At 40.1% G+C, this 16,131-nt stretch overlaps 1 protein-coding gene and 1 long non-coding RNA gene across 4 annotated transcripts in view; one reads left to right on the top strand and one right to left on the bottom strand.

Annotated features, from left to right (window-relative positions):
• The window catches only part of LOC310743323, a 183,655-nt gene that overhangs the window by 112,172 nt on the left and 55,352 nt on the right, over window positions 1-16,131 (bottom strand). The window lies entirely within an intron of this gene.
• Window positions 1-16,131, top strand: part of DCN (decorin) — a 29,979-nt gene that overhangs the window by 3,764 nt on the left and 10,084 nt on the right. Inside the window, exons 2-3 of the mRNA XM_083573479.1 lie at window positions 1,593-1,833; window positions 9,313-9,425. Coding sequence (XP_083429605.1) covers window positions 1,629-1,833; window positions 9,313-9,425 — 318 coding nt within the window. The 5' untranslated portion in view covers window positions 1,593-1,628. The remainder of the gene's footprint in view (window positions 1-1,592; window positions 1,834-9,312; window positions 9,426-16,131) is intronic.

The following is a 16,131-nucleotide window of genomic DNA, read 5'->3' as shown; positions in this document are numbered from 1 at the left end:
CAGGATGAGTTGCAACCCTCCTTACTGGGCTGATTTTCTATATTGACAATGCAGGCTGGGGGCTGTTTCCCTACAGCAGGGTTTTATGGTGTAAGCAATAATTATAAACAGCAAGCAAGTAGATGACATGGTTTCTTTCCATACCAATGCCACTCTGGCAGTGCTAGTGTGGGAAATAACTGTGTCATCAGTTCATCCTGTGTGGTTTCTTTTGACAGATGTTACTGGTATAGGATGGGATCCAGATATGAGGAAAGAGCATTTGAGCCACAATGGTATGAGTGGTCATCGTAACATGAATTAGCCCTAAGGGTGCTGACAATAAGCAGCATACATCTGTGAGGCTATGTTGTTGAGTTTAAAAATGTACTATAGAAAAACAAAACTTGTGGGGGGGGGGGAATTGCACACAACTACGAAACAGCAGAGATAGCCCAATCCTTTCTGTTATTGCATCTGAGTCAAGAAACAACAGCAGAGGAGCTTCAAGGTCCTGCCCTGCCTCTTCCTGTACCACCCCCCTTGAGATACCTGAAACTTCAGGTGAACGCCATCCAGCTGAATGTCAAAATTAGATGTAAGGTGCCTGGCTGTCATTTTTTTATCAGTTTAAAGGGCACCTGTAGTACTATGGCAGATGGTTTAAAATTCGGCTATATTTTGATATACAGACAAGAAAGCCAAAAATAACAAACTTAAAGTTGAACCTTTTCCCTTAAAATGCTTTACAGGATTTACTTTAAGCAACTAAAGGTTCCTTTCACATGATATTGCTAGCCTGGCAAGTTTTGGGCTTTAAAAAAAATCAACTACAGAATATTATCCCTCCCTTCCCAATACTATCATATGTTTCACAGCCTCAGGCTAATCGTGACAATGGGAAAAACCCAATTCAGTCCATTTGCTATCTTGACTAAGAACTGGCAAATAATTCTTCCCTTAATTTTTGTGCAGAATCCTAACACAACTGTTTGTTACTAAATACAAGTCAAATCAAACTATCCAGACAGTTGTGCACCGAACTGACTCTGTGTTCCTCTGTGAATCTCTGTTTTATAAATACTTATTGGTTTTCTACATAAATTATATCTGGGTAATGCTTTATTGGGACGCGGGTGGCGCTGTGGGTTAAACCACAGAGCCTAGGACTTGCCGATCAGAAGGTTAGTGGTTCGAATCCCCGTGACGGGGTGAGCTCCCGTTGCTCGGTCCCTGCTCCTGCCAACCTAGCAGTTCAAAAGCACGTCAAAGTGCAAGTAGATAAATAGGTACCGCTCTGGCGGGAAGGTAAACGGCGTTTCCGTGTGCTGCTCTGGTTTGCCAAAAGCGGCTTAGTCATGCTGGCCACATGACCCAGAAGCTGTATGCCAGCTCCCTCGGCCAATAAAGTGAGATGAGCGCCACAACCCCAGAGTCGGCCACGACTGGACCTAATGGTCAGGGGTCCCTTTACCTTTACCTTTATCATCGCATTTACACACTTCAGCACAACTCCACCAAAAACTGTTTCGATTATAATTATGTGAAAGATATGAGTATGAACACAATGCCACCAATTTAAAAATCTTTGCTTCTTCTTTTTTGACTTCTAGATTCACAGCTGCCACCTTGAATAGATGAACTAAACCATGAAGGTAGCCGTTTTCTTCCTTCTACTCCTGCCACTTTGCTTGGCTAAGCCATTCCACCAAAAAGGCTTGTTTGATTTTATGCTTGAAGATGAAGCAGGTTCTGGAACTACAGATGCTCCAGATACTTATCCTCCACTGCAAGGCCCAGTATGTCCATTCCGCTGCCAGTGCCATCTTCGAGTTGTGCAGTGCTCTGATTTAGGTGAGCAAAATGAAATGTTGCTTCATAAAATGTCTGTTTATGCTGGCTCACAATGACAACTTAAGCTATTTTTGGGTATCAGCACCAACATAGTTACTGAGTTCTCCTGTCACACTATAATTTTGTCATTGTTGTGATAGTATCTGTATGATAGTCTTGTCGAAAACAACAAGGAAAATAAGGAGAGAGAGAGTTGAGCTGAGAATAGGTCAGCTGAAAAACAGGGTCTTTGTGGTGGTAGACCATGAAAGAAATAGTGGTAGTCATTTGCTTTCCGTCCATTTTACACTGCCTTTCATTCAAGACCACAGGCATTTCTCTTTAAGGAAATGCCAGTTTGTCAATGTTCTATCATAATAAACCCGGAAGCTGTACGCCAGCACCCTCAACCAGTAAAGCAAGATGAGTGCCACAACCCCCGAGTCGTCCGCGACTGGACTTAATGGTCAGGGGTCCTTTACCTTTTTTAAAATACGGTTGGGTGACACAGACCTATATTACAAATCCAGATAAATCTAAATTCTGAGTACCAAAATTTGCTACTCATAATTTCTTGAGGAAATTATGATTCGCTCTATTTCCTAATCAATAGGTTACACAGCCCACATAAAACTGGTTGTTACGAGTTGTAACTTGGAAATATGAGCATGTGGACTCTAAAATTTTCAAACATTGGCTTTAATTTGGAACTAACAGTAATGCTTTTAATTATTCTAGTTTGCTTAAAATATAACTATTTTAGTCTTCATTGACAAATACAAATATACATGTTTGTGTACTGGATGCTTTCTAGACATGAAAAGGAAGCAAAGCAATGGGCAAAGGTCAAACATCTAGGCGACGAAGTAGATCCCAAGTAAAGGAAACAAAACGCCATAAAACTTAGAAATTGTGGGAAAAGTTAAGGATCAAAGAGCAAAAGTTTTTTAGTTTTTTTTTAAGTTTCTATGATGACTGTTTTTCCTGTTGAGTTGACAATTTTATTTCTCTGTCTGGGGTTTTTGGTGAATTTTTTCTAGGAAGTTAATTATCCTTTCACTTCCTTATGTGAAAATGAATATCTCTACAATCATATAGTCAACCTGTATCTTCTAAATAAGCGACACTGTGCCTGAACTAGAGCTTTGGGTATGCTTTGAATTTTCAGTTGGGCCTGTTAAAAATTCAGCACAGTTTTAAGTACTGTAAGTGGAGATGTCAATGACATTGTCATAAATAATGGAGGGGATGTGTACTGCAGCAATGAACAGCTACCATTTATTTATATGAGAGAAACACAATTCTGAGACAATTACTGGAACAGGACAGATTTCTGTTTTGATCAGTTGTCTTCTAAATTGAAACCAGAACTCAAAAGGAGTCAATGAACACCAAACTTATTCCATCTGCTTAGTCCTTCACATTCTTCTGAAGAGGTCTGCTGACGGCCTTGATGCTATGAAGCTACTGGATGTTGTTGGGTTTTTTTGGAAGAGATATATTTATGATGCTTTTTGTAATATTTGGCTGGTTGGGAGAGGCAAACAGCAAAGCTCCTGCCTACATATGATTCCCAGAGTTACACAGAACCCAAGATATTGTTAGCCTTCAATAAAGGGGCAAACAAGATATTACTTTAATAGTGTGATTGCCAACTATGCTTGGTTGTTGTTGTTATTTAAATATTAAGCTAAGGTATGTGATTTTCATTAGGATTGCAGCTGAGGAGGGAAGTGTAAAACTGCCCTCCCCTAATTTCCATGACCCTTATGAAAAATCACCCCACTTTCACAACTATCAATTTAAAAAATATGGTTGCTAATTATGCTATTAAAGTAATATCTGTTTAGGCTCCAATTCTGTGCTCCAGTTATAAACTGCTTCTATTATGACACACATATACCCGTAACCATTCAACAACCACTTCCCCTCAGCTGGAGGAGAGGTCACCTTCTCAAAGCTGAGATCTCCCAAATATTAGCTCCCCTTTAGAAAAACATTCACCATCCATCCTGTGCCATTAGAAATCTGTTTAGCAAAAGAGATGACTGGCTAATCACAATTTGAATCATACAGTTCTCAAAAAATTGACAAATATTGTCATTCCTAGCTTTCAGTAGGCCAGTAAAATCAAAATTTAATTTCCTTGACTTGCAGGTAAAGAATATCCATTACTACGGACTGATTGTGTATGTCCGAAACAAGTTTAATGAAACAAACATTTCTGACATTGTTCGCAAATCTCAAAACCAACCCATTAATGATGGAAATAGTTCAGATTGTCCACTGATAAATGGTGCTGTTTTGAGGGTTTTAATCACAGTCCATTTCATGAATATACTTCATTATGTATGGCGTATCTCACTCACATCCCAAACTGTTGCTAGATTCTAAATTACTAGCGTGTCTGAATAGGGACTTCATTTTCTATAGCTTTTCACACCAGACAAACTATTGCTTTGCTCTAGCTGTTGGAGCCTCAGAATGCTGGCTGAATTAATTCTGTTATGCTGTAAGAATTCAAGTTGACTGTTATCCAGACTTCATCCTCCCTAGTGTGCAAGGGTGGAACAAGATAACATTGCTACATCCCATCAACAAGCTTTTTACAACGTATTATTTATGCTAAAATTCCCTCTGGACTGAATGATCAAATATGAAAATATTCTTGGATGGTTTGCTTAGCTGAGTTGAGAGCCTGTTTAAATATCTACTTAAATGCCCAGTAATTTGGGTGGATAACTACTTTTCCTGATTGATTCTCTTCTCTCCACCCATGTATTACTGAATTTTATTGCAAACAAAACTCTCATTCCACCCTCTTAAGACTCAGAGGGGCAGATGTTGCTGGATTCCAACTCCTATGCTCCCTGGCCATTGGTAAGGCTGACTTGAGCTGATGGGAACTGGAGTCCAGCAACATCTGAAGGACCACAGTTTCCCATCCCTGAATTCAGTAATAAAAATACGTGCATTAAGTACATCCTTTGTTAGCATATATGGAGTCAAAAGCTCTGCACTGGAAGATTGTGGTTTAATCAAAACATCTTCTCACACTTATCATATATAGTGGTACAGTTGCTGTTTGCTCCAATAGTTTTAAGAGCAAATTTGTAACTGATTGTCTGCATGTTTGGTCACATGTCACTATTATTGGATAGTGCAAGTTTTTGTAGCGTATTTGTATTTAAAGTGGACTCAGTACCATCATCTCTCTGTCATTTATATCCTTCGGTCTGAGTCTGCAAACCGACAGCTCATATTGGTCAGAGGTGCAGAACAGATGTTTCCCAAACCACGCCCACCAACCACTACCTCTCCACACAAAAAGCAGGATGATGCTGCACAAATGAAAATACTGAGGATCTTTCACAAAAGTCTGGTTTTTAGCAGAAGAGCTTCAGTGTTGTTTTGGTTTGGCCAGCTCTTGAAAAACTGATGAAGAGTCAAATAAATTTGAAAATATACTTTGTGCATGTGTTGTGCATGTAAAGGAACTTCTCTTAATACTTTCTTTTAAAACTCTCCAGCACATTTAGTAATCAAGCCTACATTGCTGAAGAGTTCACCTGAGGCATACATTCTACCCATTTGCTGTTATAGACATCACATAGGAAGAGTCATATGAGCTTTTTGCTTTGTTAGAATTTTGTAATCAATATGCCAATGGCTTGTTTAAAAGTTTTTCCCAAAAACACTATAGGGGGGAACGAACAGGGGAAGCACACCTTCCCATCTCTACCAGTCTGCTATTCCTTCCCAAAGAAAAAATAAAATAAAATAAAATAAAATGAATGAATGAATTGTATCACATAGCAATTAGGGTTGTTGAGAAACAAACCGCAGGCATACTAGGCTTTTGAAAGAATGTCCAAACACTCAAACAGAAATTTAATACATGGCATCACTTCAGTGTAGTGAACCACATGAATCCCATGTGGTGTTCGTCATGAACCACTAACACATTTTGCAACATGCACATGTGGTGGAAAGTTGTTGGCAATCAAGACTTCATGCCTCATGTGAAATAGAGGGCACAGGAATTGTACCATTTTCTGCACAAAAGCAACTTGATGGAAAGATAAATGGAGGTACCGGTAACTGTCATATGGGGTCTCCTGGAAAGACTCCAGCCATTTACACACGGGGAGGAACTAATGTTGCAGCCAAGGTTCAGGCACATGCCTCCATCCTCCCAACCTGCAAAGTAGCACCAGCCTGTAGGAAATTTGTGCTACCTGGATGCTTGGCTCAGTCTAAAACAGAGATATGAGATATAAGGGGTTATTCCTGTGCATGCAGTTTCATGTCAGGGGAGAGGACAAGTACTCTGAGTAATGGAAATTTACAAATGCTACCATAATTGTATATACTGCTACACAATATTTCTGATAACTTCAGCTGTGGAAATGGTGTTATGAAATACTAGGATCAAAAGGTCTTATTATTTGGAACACATTGTAAGTGTTAGTCATTCCAGAATATATTCGGCAAAAGATATAAATGACAAAGGCAATTTATAGGTCCGGTGGCCCAGGCTGAGTCATGTATGAGCAATGAATGGAGAAATCTTCAAGAAAATCAATCACTGCCATATGGCTTCCTGTTGCTAGATCAGTTTCGCATGTTTTAATTTGCTAAGAGTCCAGATGGATGAAATAATTCAAGTTTATTCAAGTTGTGCTTGCAACAAGTTCTGTAAGAAAATGCAAATTTTATACAAACTTGTAGTGGCAATAAGTCTTCTCTTAAACCTAAGCACAATAAGTAAATCCAAAAGTATGGGTTTATATAAACACATTAGGCAATTCTATCAGCTCCTGCAACAAAGAATCTATAACAGCAAGCTATTATGAGTCAACCTTTGCAAGCTTCAGAATTCATGCAAATTGGACTCTGAAGTTCTATTTAACTTATAAACCAACAGTAAGCCAGTAAGATTTCCTGGTTAAAATAAATAAATTATTTTATTCATAAACTTATGGATAGAAATAGGGCTGACATATGGCATTCAGAGATAAGAAGGCTGCAGTAGTCAAGGCATGAGAAAACCTGAGCACAAACCATACTTTTCACTAGTGAGCAGAGAGAAATGACCATAGGTTTGCAATAATGTAAGGGGGGTAGGGTAACATAACTTGGCAATAGACTGAATATGGGAAGTTAAAAAGAAAGAGATGAATCAAGATAAGGCTAAGGTTCTACCTCTGGCTTTATTCATAAATCAATCTAGTCTTATCTTCAAATGTTTCAGCTTGTACTTCGATGGTATTTTCTAGTGTTAACTTTGTTTGAAATAAATTGTGGATTTTATATAAATTGCCCAGACTCCTCACTACCCTGTCTTCTCTGCTTACTCTCCCATATGTACCTACTTGAACCTTAAGATCCACTCAGAGGCACCTTTCAGTTTTGGTGCCAAGTGAATACCTTTCTTTTCATCCAGGCCTTTGAAATATTATTCTGGGCCTCTGCGTTTTAAAAACTGTGTAGCCATTTAAATTAATTGACACAAGTTAGTCATGACTATTAATTTCAGGGCTAGTGTCAAAAATGGGCACATATCGCAGTACTGAGCAATTCTTTCTTTCTGTGAAAACTTTCTATACTAACAGGACAGACAGAATGAATATGCATACTTACAAGATATTTTGGTTAGAAAAGCAAATGTGGGTGACAGTGTTATTTAATTTAGATAGGGCTGTGTAATATGAAATAATTTTAATTTTCTTCCTTCACCTAAGCCACATATATGAAATGGTATCACAAGTGTTTTTAATTTGAAATGGTATCACAAGTGTTTTTAATTTAAACTGACTGATGTTCTTCAGGCATTCACAGAACAGAAATGAATCTGTTTGTAAAAACAACGCTCTGTATATAGTTTCTGTTTCAAAAAAAGAAATGGCAGTGGAGTCATTTAAAATTGTCTTAGCTTTTATAAATCTAATAGCCTGAACATTTTAGATGAGGATAAATATGAGAGCACTGATATGTGGAAAAGCCTGAATGTAAAAATAATGCTAAACATCTTTAATTATATTCTGATGTTTTACTCATTACAATCAGTGATCAGCTCTTTACTTTAGTGGAAGGATACAAATCAAATGAGGCATGTTTTTGGTCTGACTACGTTGATTACATACAATTTATTCTTTTTAGATACTGAATCCAAACATGGCCTTTCTTAAAGCACTTCATATTTGCTGAAGTCAGCAGAACATGGTATTTGGAAAGTTTCCAAGACCGGGTCCCTGACTGTCATCCAGAATTAGAGTTTAGGATTTAACTGACCATAATTAGAACATGGAGGACTTGGAATCTGAAGCAGTGAACTTAAAGCTTGACTTGACATTGTATGAAGAAACTGCTTGTTTAAATTGGTGGGGAAAGGGAAGCTATTTTACTTCAATGGGGGTGGGGGTGGGGATGTCAGTAGGACTGGTTTCATTCAAAATTCAATAGAATAAGTAAGAGGTAGCTCTGACTATGAACCATGCTTGCTAGGGCTGACAGAAGTTATAGCCCAACAACTTCTGGAGGGCACCCTGGAATAAACAATAGGAACAACTCCTTCTATGGTACTGATGAATGATGCCTTGGCTAAGGACCAAAGTGAGAAAAGAACTACAGATGGATTGTTATAGGACCAGACTACTGTGAACAGTTGAAGATAGAAGGTAGCAAATTAGATGTTTATGATATTTTTACATTTCATTGTGTGACTTCCCCAGAATAAGAGAATAGTTACATGCATTGAACTTGAGAGAGATCTGTCTGTCTTTCATCTAAACAAATGTTTCCCATTCTTGGGTCTCCAGCTGTTTTTGAACTGCAATTCCCATCATCCATGACCACTGGTCCTGCTAGCTAGGGATGATGAGAGCTGTAGTCCAAAAACAGCTGTAGACCGAAGTTTGGGAAACACTGGTCTTAACCCTCATTGAGGGAACTGGTTATTATCAAAGACAGAATGCTGAGGTAGATGAACCACTTGTCCATTTCAGAGTAGAAGTTGTTATCAATCTTTTCAATTTTTAGGTAGTGAAAGCTTGAAATCAGTTGCTCTGCTTCAATAATGAAGATATAAGTAACCATTGATCCTCTTTAACACATCTTTATTCTTTTGTATGTTGTGACGGTGACCAGCTTGGATGGCTTTAAAAGAAGAATAGATAAATTCAAAGAGGATCCCTCGGCCGGAAAGCGAGATGAGCATCACATCCCATAGTCGCCTTTGACTGGACTTAACCATTCAGGGTTAACCATTTAACCTTATAAGTGGCTACTAGTCATAATGGCTATATTCTCCATCCACTGTTGACCACATGCCTCTGAATACGAGTTACAAGTTGCATTCATATCCTACTTGTGGGCTTACTATAAGCATCTAGTTGGCCACTATAAGAACAGGATGTTGGTCTACCTGGACCTTTGGTCTGATCCAGCAGGACTTTTAACTTGTTCTTATTAATTGCTATTTTTAAAATCCCATTACAGGTCTGGATCAAGTTCCAAAGGATCTCCCCCCAGATACGACTCTACTGGACCTACAGAACAATAAAATCACTGAAATAAAAGATGGAGATTTCAAGAACTTGAAGGATCTTCATGTAAGTTGCAGTGAAATACATATTACATGTTAGTCACATGTTTGATCAGTTTCAGTAGGTTCAGAGACTGACCTGGAATAATATCTACCTTGCTGTTGGTACTATATAAATATTTTGCATATAAACATATAAAGGTTATGTACTAAGCCACTATTGCTACTGTAATTGTGGGTTATAGTCAATTTAGTATTACTCAGAGTAGATCTATTGACATTAATGAGCAGGAATAAGCTAGGTGCATTCATTACAATGGCTCCAGGTCTGGTCATGGCCCTGAAACTGCCTTGGCTACCCTGGTTCATGACATTTATCAGAAGAGAGATGGGTGGATGTGACCCTGCTCTTTCTCCTCTCAGTGCTTTTTCCTATTGGTGGCCAGAGTATCCTTCTGGAGCATATCAGAGGGACAGGGGAATTGTGCTTCACAACAACAAGAATACTGCTACTAATAATGGTTTACATTTCTACTCACTGACCCCTAGTGCATAAATCATTTCCTGTCCCCCATCTCCCCTGTAAAGCCTTACCAAGAAATTTAGATGTTCTAAACTTAAAGGATATATCTCTCGCAACATCAGACAGCAAAAAACAGGTATTTGCAAGAGACAACCTTCCCTTCTGCGATCTTAGCAATGGGTGGATGCAATTGTTTCTGAAATCGATTTAGTAGTAGGATGTGGAGTGATAGCCTGCCCTGGATGGGATTATACTGCCCTGGAAGGATTGGGTTGGCACATCCTGGTTTCTACACGGTCACTGGAGTGCCCAGGTAGCTTCAGTGGCTAGGAGTGCCCAAATGAAAAACAACACCAATATATCTGAATACACAGCAGAAGTTTGGTTATTTTCCTGGTTCCTCAACTACCATTGAAAACATCTGATGGTACCTATTAGAACTGCTGCAGGAAACACCAGTGTGAAATAACTGTATGTGCAATGCATGCACCTGAGAAATAAGGTTGTTCTGTGTTTCCCAGACACATGTACACGCATATTTTACTTCCAGACTTAATGAGTTTCTTACAACAAAATCAACATGCAGTACTGCCCATAGCAGGACTGTTTTAATATTTCAGTTGTCTCCATAGTTTGGACAAAGTTGTCACCCACAGGACAGATGGTAAGAGGGTGGACAAATTATACCCATCAGCTGTGCAATAATTGAAGACCGAGATGAATATATCAATTTAGAGATATTCTGAAACACATAAAAATTTATACCAAATGGGGATTTGTATGAAAGTGAAGAGCAGAAACAAAATAGGGGACACCTGCAGCAGGCCACAGCATGCACAAAGGCCTTTACGCTTTGAGGTGGGCTGATTGTGGCTCATAGTGCTTGGGACAGACCTTTGTCTGAAGGTCTGCTTGGAAGGCAGAGGGACCAAGGCATTATGGTGAGACTAGCAAGGAATCCTGTGGTTTTACTTCTCCATCCTCAGCATAGGAAAACCCAGCAAACATGATTAAAAATGTACTATCCATTATATTAAAACTGGTTAGTATATTTGAGGCTGCTTTTGAGCTAGACTCAGAGCAGAATAACCCCTCAATTCATGTGTATCTGAAGAAGTGTGCATGCACACGAAAGCTCATACCAAGAACTAACTTAGTTGGTCTTTAAGGTGCTACTGGAAGGAAAAAAATTTTTTTGTTTTGACTATGGCAGACCAACACGGCTACCTATCTGTAACCCTCAATTCAGTATGTTTTGACTGTTCAGACTGAGTGTTTCTTATTGTTTAGACTGATGACTTCCCTTCCTCATCGCCCTGGCTTCCAGGGTTACAACCAACTATGCACTCTTATTGGGAGTAGGGACAGTTGTACTGAGCAGGATTAATTTCCAAGTAATCATATGTTGGATTGAGCCACAGGAGTCGGCATGCACAGTGCAGTCAGGGAGAAGCATATGGAGTGAGATAAGGGCAGGCACTTGACTGGTTGCTTTACCTGTAGCTTAGCACCTAACTGAGAAATGAAGCATAGGCAGTATTTTTTGAAATTTTGTGGTGGCCTTAGGTAACAGTAACATCTTTAGGGAATCATATAGTTTTGTTTCCTTCCAGGGACTCAATATTGTGACTAAAAGGCCACTGCCTCCAGCAACACAGCTTGATGGAAAGGGGGGGGGCTCCAAAAACATTATAAATGAATTAATTATGCAAAAGGAAGTAATGGATCGGGGAAAATTAACATTTGGACAGATTTGGCACAAATTCCATGCAAGACTGAACTCAAGATGACTCAAACAATTACAATTGCAAAATACAAAATCCCAGAGAGATTCCATCATATAAACTATTGGGAGAACATTTGTGTGAAGAAAATTCCTTCATGCAGAACTGTAACTGTCACTGCTTTCTTTTGTTTTTGAGCTCACCCAGACTGCTGGAGAATTTTACCTTGCCCCAAGATTATTAGATGTTTGTGTGGCTGCCTAGCAGTAACATATGGGCTACATCCCTGTTTTCCCATTCCAGTTTAATTTTTAGTACTCTAATTGCCATGAGCATGTCTAGCAGCCTTGGTCTAGGCAAATCCCTCCTCTCAAGTATTCCCACCTGGCTTTGCTATATGTTCTCCTTAGGATAGGAGGAGTTTGTGTTTGATAGCCAGCTAAATCTGGCACTATTCACTTGGTATGCTAGCAGCCAAAGTGCTACATGACTTACTGCCATAAGTTCATCTCTCACCAGAATCCACTGTCAAATAAGTGAAGTAATGCTAAAGACAAGAGTGGCTCTGGGTGTTTTTCTACTCATTCACTTTGGGTTAATATTCTGAGGGTGGGGTTTATTTGCTGCTTGCTTTAAAGACTTCTGAAAATGCAATTTCTTGTATTTATTGGTTGGTGCTTATTATGCTTGACGTGTTTATTCTGTGAACTTCCTTTTGAGTGGTTTTACTAACCACTAGAAGATGGTTAGTAATTTGTTTAAGAAATAATAACAATCAAGGTATGGAATTCCTATAAAAAGGTAAAGGGACCCCTGACCATTAAGTCCAGTCGTGGACGACTCTGGGGTTGCGATGCTCATCTCACTTTACTAGCTGAGGGAGCCAGCGTTTGTCCACAGACAGCTTCCGAGTAATGTGGGCAGCATGACTAAGCAGCTTCTGGCGAACCAGAGCAGCGCACTGAAACACCGTTTACCTTCCCGCCGAAGCGGTCACCTTAATTTAAAGCAGTAGGAAGGAAAGGAAAAGAAGAAGAGGAGGAGTTTGGATTTGATATCCCGCCTTTCATTTCCCTTAAGGATTCTCAAAGCGGGTAACATTCTCCTTTCCCTTCCTCCCCCACATCAAACACTCTGTGAGGTGAGAGGGGCTGAGAGACTTCAAAGAAGTGTGACTGGCCCAAGGTCACCCAGCAGCTGCATGTGGAGGAGCGGAGACGCGAACCCGGTTCCCCAGATTACAAGACTACCGCTCTTAACCACTACACCACACTGGCGTATAAAGTTGTATTTATCATCAATTCATCCAGCTAATGACTAGGTTCAGCATTGATGAGAGGGTGTGAGTTGGAGGGGATATTACTGGGTTATTGTTTTTATTTTGGGGAGTTTTTATTTTGTGTTGGCAGGGTTATTGGGTTGTTGGCAGGGTTATTGGGTTGTGAACCGCCCTGAGACCTGCAGGTATACAAATCTAGACCCGATCACTGCATCAGCTCCAGGGTGACCCAGCAACGTGCCTGATTCCACCTTCACCTTGTACTAGTGGCCCTGCAGCTCTCCAAGTCCCTAATCTAGTTGCTGACCCCTGCCAACAAAAAGTGCTCTGAAGCTCCTACTGCATGCAGGGGAAGGGTTTGTGTTATTTTTAAGCAGCTTCTGTTTGTGGTGGTGTATAAACATATATAGAACATTATCAACAATGTTCAGAGATTCGTATTAAAATGGACTGGTCATTTATATCTCAGTGGTAGTCCTTGTAGCTCTGAGTTGAAGAGAGAAAAATATGTCCACAGCTAAATGAACAGTAAATGTTTTTGGGAAAGGCTTTCTGCTAGCACTGCTGAACTTTGAGTGACCTCTTCCTCTCCGAGATCTGGCCACTCCTGGCTAGTATACAAAATTAAAACCATGCACATCTATCATATACACAGTGGAGCCATCTGCAAAACATACCTCCTGTTTTACTGACAATGAACAGGAAATCAAATACACTAGAGAGAAAATATACAACACATGAACTGTTCAAAATAATAGTTTCTCCTCTTTTTGCTTTTTCTTCATGTTTTCCCTCCCTGCAGCTGTTTATATATTTTCTGATCTTTGCAAATGTTCAGCTTTTCCTCCTGCACGTTTTAAAGATAGCTGGCATAAGTTTAATTATGAAAGGATTTAGAATGGCTAGAAATCAAAACAGAGAGTTGAACCATCTGTTTTTCCATTCTTACAAGTAAGATAATGCATTCAGTGAGCAAATATGCTCTACAGCTGTGTTCCACTGATCAAAATAACAAGGGAACATTATTCCTGAATAATTATTGCTTTCCAAACATCTCAAAGCACTTTCCAAATGTAAATATATTTAATCTCATATTTTTGAGAGAGTCTGACAAGGAAACAGGTACACAGCACAAAAGAAGAAAGGTTCACATAACATAGTAGGGCCATATGACTGCTACTGTAGTCCAGTGATTTAGGCTCTGGTGACTATGTGGCAGTGAGCAAATCAATCTCTGCCTCAGTTTACTTGCTGCATATGAAGTGAATGCAATTTATATACTACATTATATTGTGGTTGTAGTGGTGCGTCAAGAAGGAAGGGGACAGAGAACAGATGAAAGATTAACCCTGTCACCTCCCTGTAGTTATTTAATAGGTTGGTCACCTAGCTATGGAGAGTGGTGTGTGTGTCTGTCTGTGTGTGTGTGTGTGTGTGTGTGTGAGAGAGAGAGAGAGAGAGAGAGAGAGAGAGAGAGAGAGAGCACTCCATTAAAAAAATATCTCTTTGAAGCTCACTTTCTAATCTCCTATTAAGGTAAAGGTACCCTTCCCGTTCGGGCCAGTCTTGCCAGACTCTAGGGTTGTGCGCTCATCTCACTCTATAGGCCGGGAGCCAGCGCTGTCCGCAGACACTTCCGGGTCACGTGGCCAGCGTGACAAGCTGCATCTGGCAAGCCAGCGCAACACACGGAAACACCGTTTACCTTCCCGCTGGTAAGCGGTCCCTATTTATCTACTTGCACCCGGGGGTGCTTTCGAACTGCTAGGTTGGCAGGCGCTGGGACCGAGCAACGGGAGCGCACCCCGCTGCGGGGATTCGAACCGCCGACCATGTGATCGGCAAGTCCTAGGCGCTGAGGTTTTACCCACACGCCACCCGCGTCCCTAAGAATCTCCTATTAGTTCTACCCATTTATTTCAGAAGATCAACTTCCCCTCCACCTCACAGATGTCTGGCTACTGCTACCAGCCTCCCTTTCAGAGAATGAGGGAGAACAGAAAAGTGAAATCAAAGTTCCTGTCCAGGAGCTTACTCAGGAAGATGCCTACCTTTTGTAACTAGAAAGAAGCAGGTGTGGGATCTGGAATGGACTTCCTTGGGGACTGGGGAGGAGAGGGGATCATGAGTAAAAATATTTTCCTGGACTAACAATGGTGTGCAGTTTTGACTGTACAGTATGATGGCAAAGGAGGGGGCAATAACTGCTAAAAATGAAGGTGTTGGGGTTAAGGACTGCATGGAAGCCATGCCAGTTGCACTGGATCCATAGGAACAAACAATGTAATACATTGAATGTGTGATCATATTTAAGGCCTGTTGGTAGTGTATTTTTTTAATAGCAGCTATGGGTGGGATCCAATCAGAATCAGGTCTACAGCATGCATGAAGAGAAGTCAATAGCTTTTCTCTCTCATCAAACAGCATTGATACTACAGCACATAGAGAGTTAAACCCTCCATAATCAGACCCCTTGCACCTTTAAAGAGAGAATATTGTTGGCTTCAGGTACTGTCTCTCTCTAGGCCTCTGGCTGGCCACTGTGAGAACAGGATGCTAGACTGGATGCGGTTTTGGCCTGATCCAGCGGGGTTCTTCTTAATAATGATCTTACATTTAAAGCAATGTGCAGTTTGTTCCTAAGTATTTGAGAAGACTGTATATAGCTGTTCAGTGATGGAGGAAGCATGCTCTTCACATTTTCAAAGGCACTTTAGATATTAAGACACAGACCAGATATTTAAAACTTATTCCAAGTCTGAGTTCAAGTAGACACAAATTGTGAACAAGGAACACTTTTCTTGGTTCTACACACAAGAAATTTGTGTGAGAATCTGAGGGGCTTGAACTTTGAGGTTTTTTGAGTGACTCAGACATAGCATCAATTTGGAACTTGCACAAGATGAATAGCTGTGACAACACAGAATGTATGTACTGAGCCTTAAATCTAGAGAACCAAAGTACTTTGTTTCATTATGAAAAAACTGGTTAGTCCTGTATGAGCTATATAAATTAAATTCTGAGCCAACTCTGACAATCATGGGGATTCTGATTAGGACGTGTACATTTATGTTTACGTGTGTGTGTGTGTGTGTGTGTGTGTGTGTGTGTGTGTTACAAGATCTGCTCATTTATGTTCACAGAACCATCACTCCTGGGAGTTTCAGTGGAAATAATTGTATGTCACAGAGGTTATTGCAATGGACCTGATTACTCTGCAATGACCGCTCCCCGCTTAAAACGGGGG

Source organism: Podarcis filfolensis, assembly GCF_964270895.1.
Source record: "Podarcis filfolensis genome assembly, chromosome: 10".
Lineage (NCBI taxonomy): Eukaryota > Metazoa > Chordata > Lepidosauria > Squamata > Lacertidae > Podarcis > Podarcis filfolensis.
Note: the sequence above shows the minus strand (reverse complement) of the source record. Positions and strands in the feature narration are given on the sequence as shown.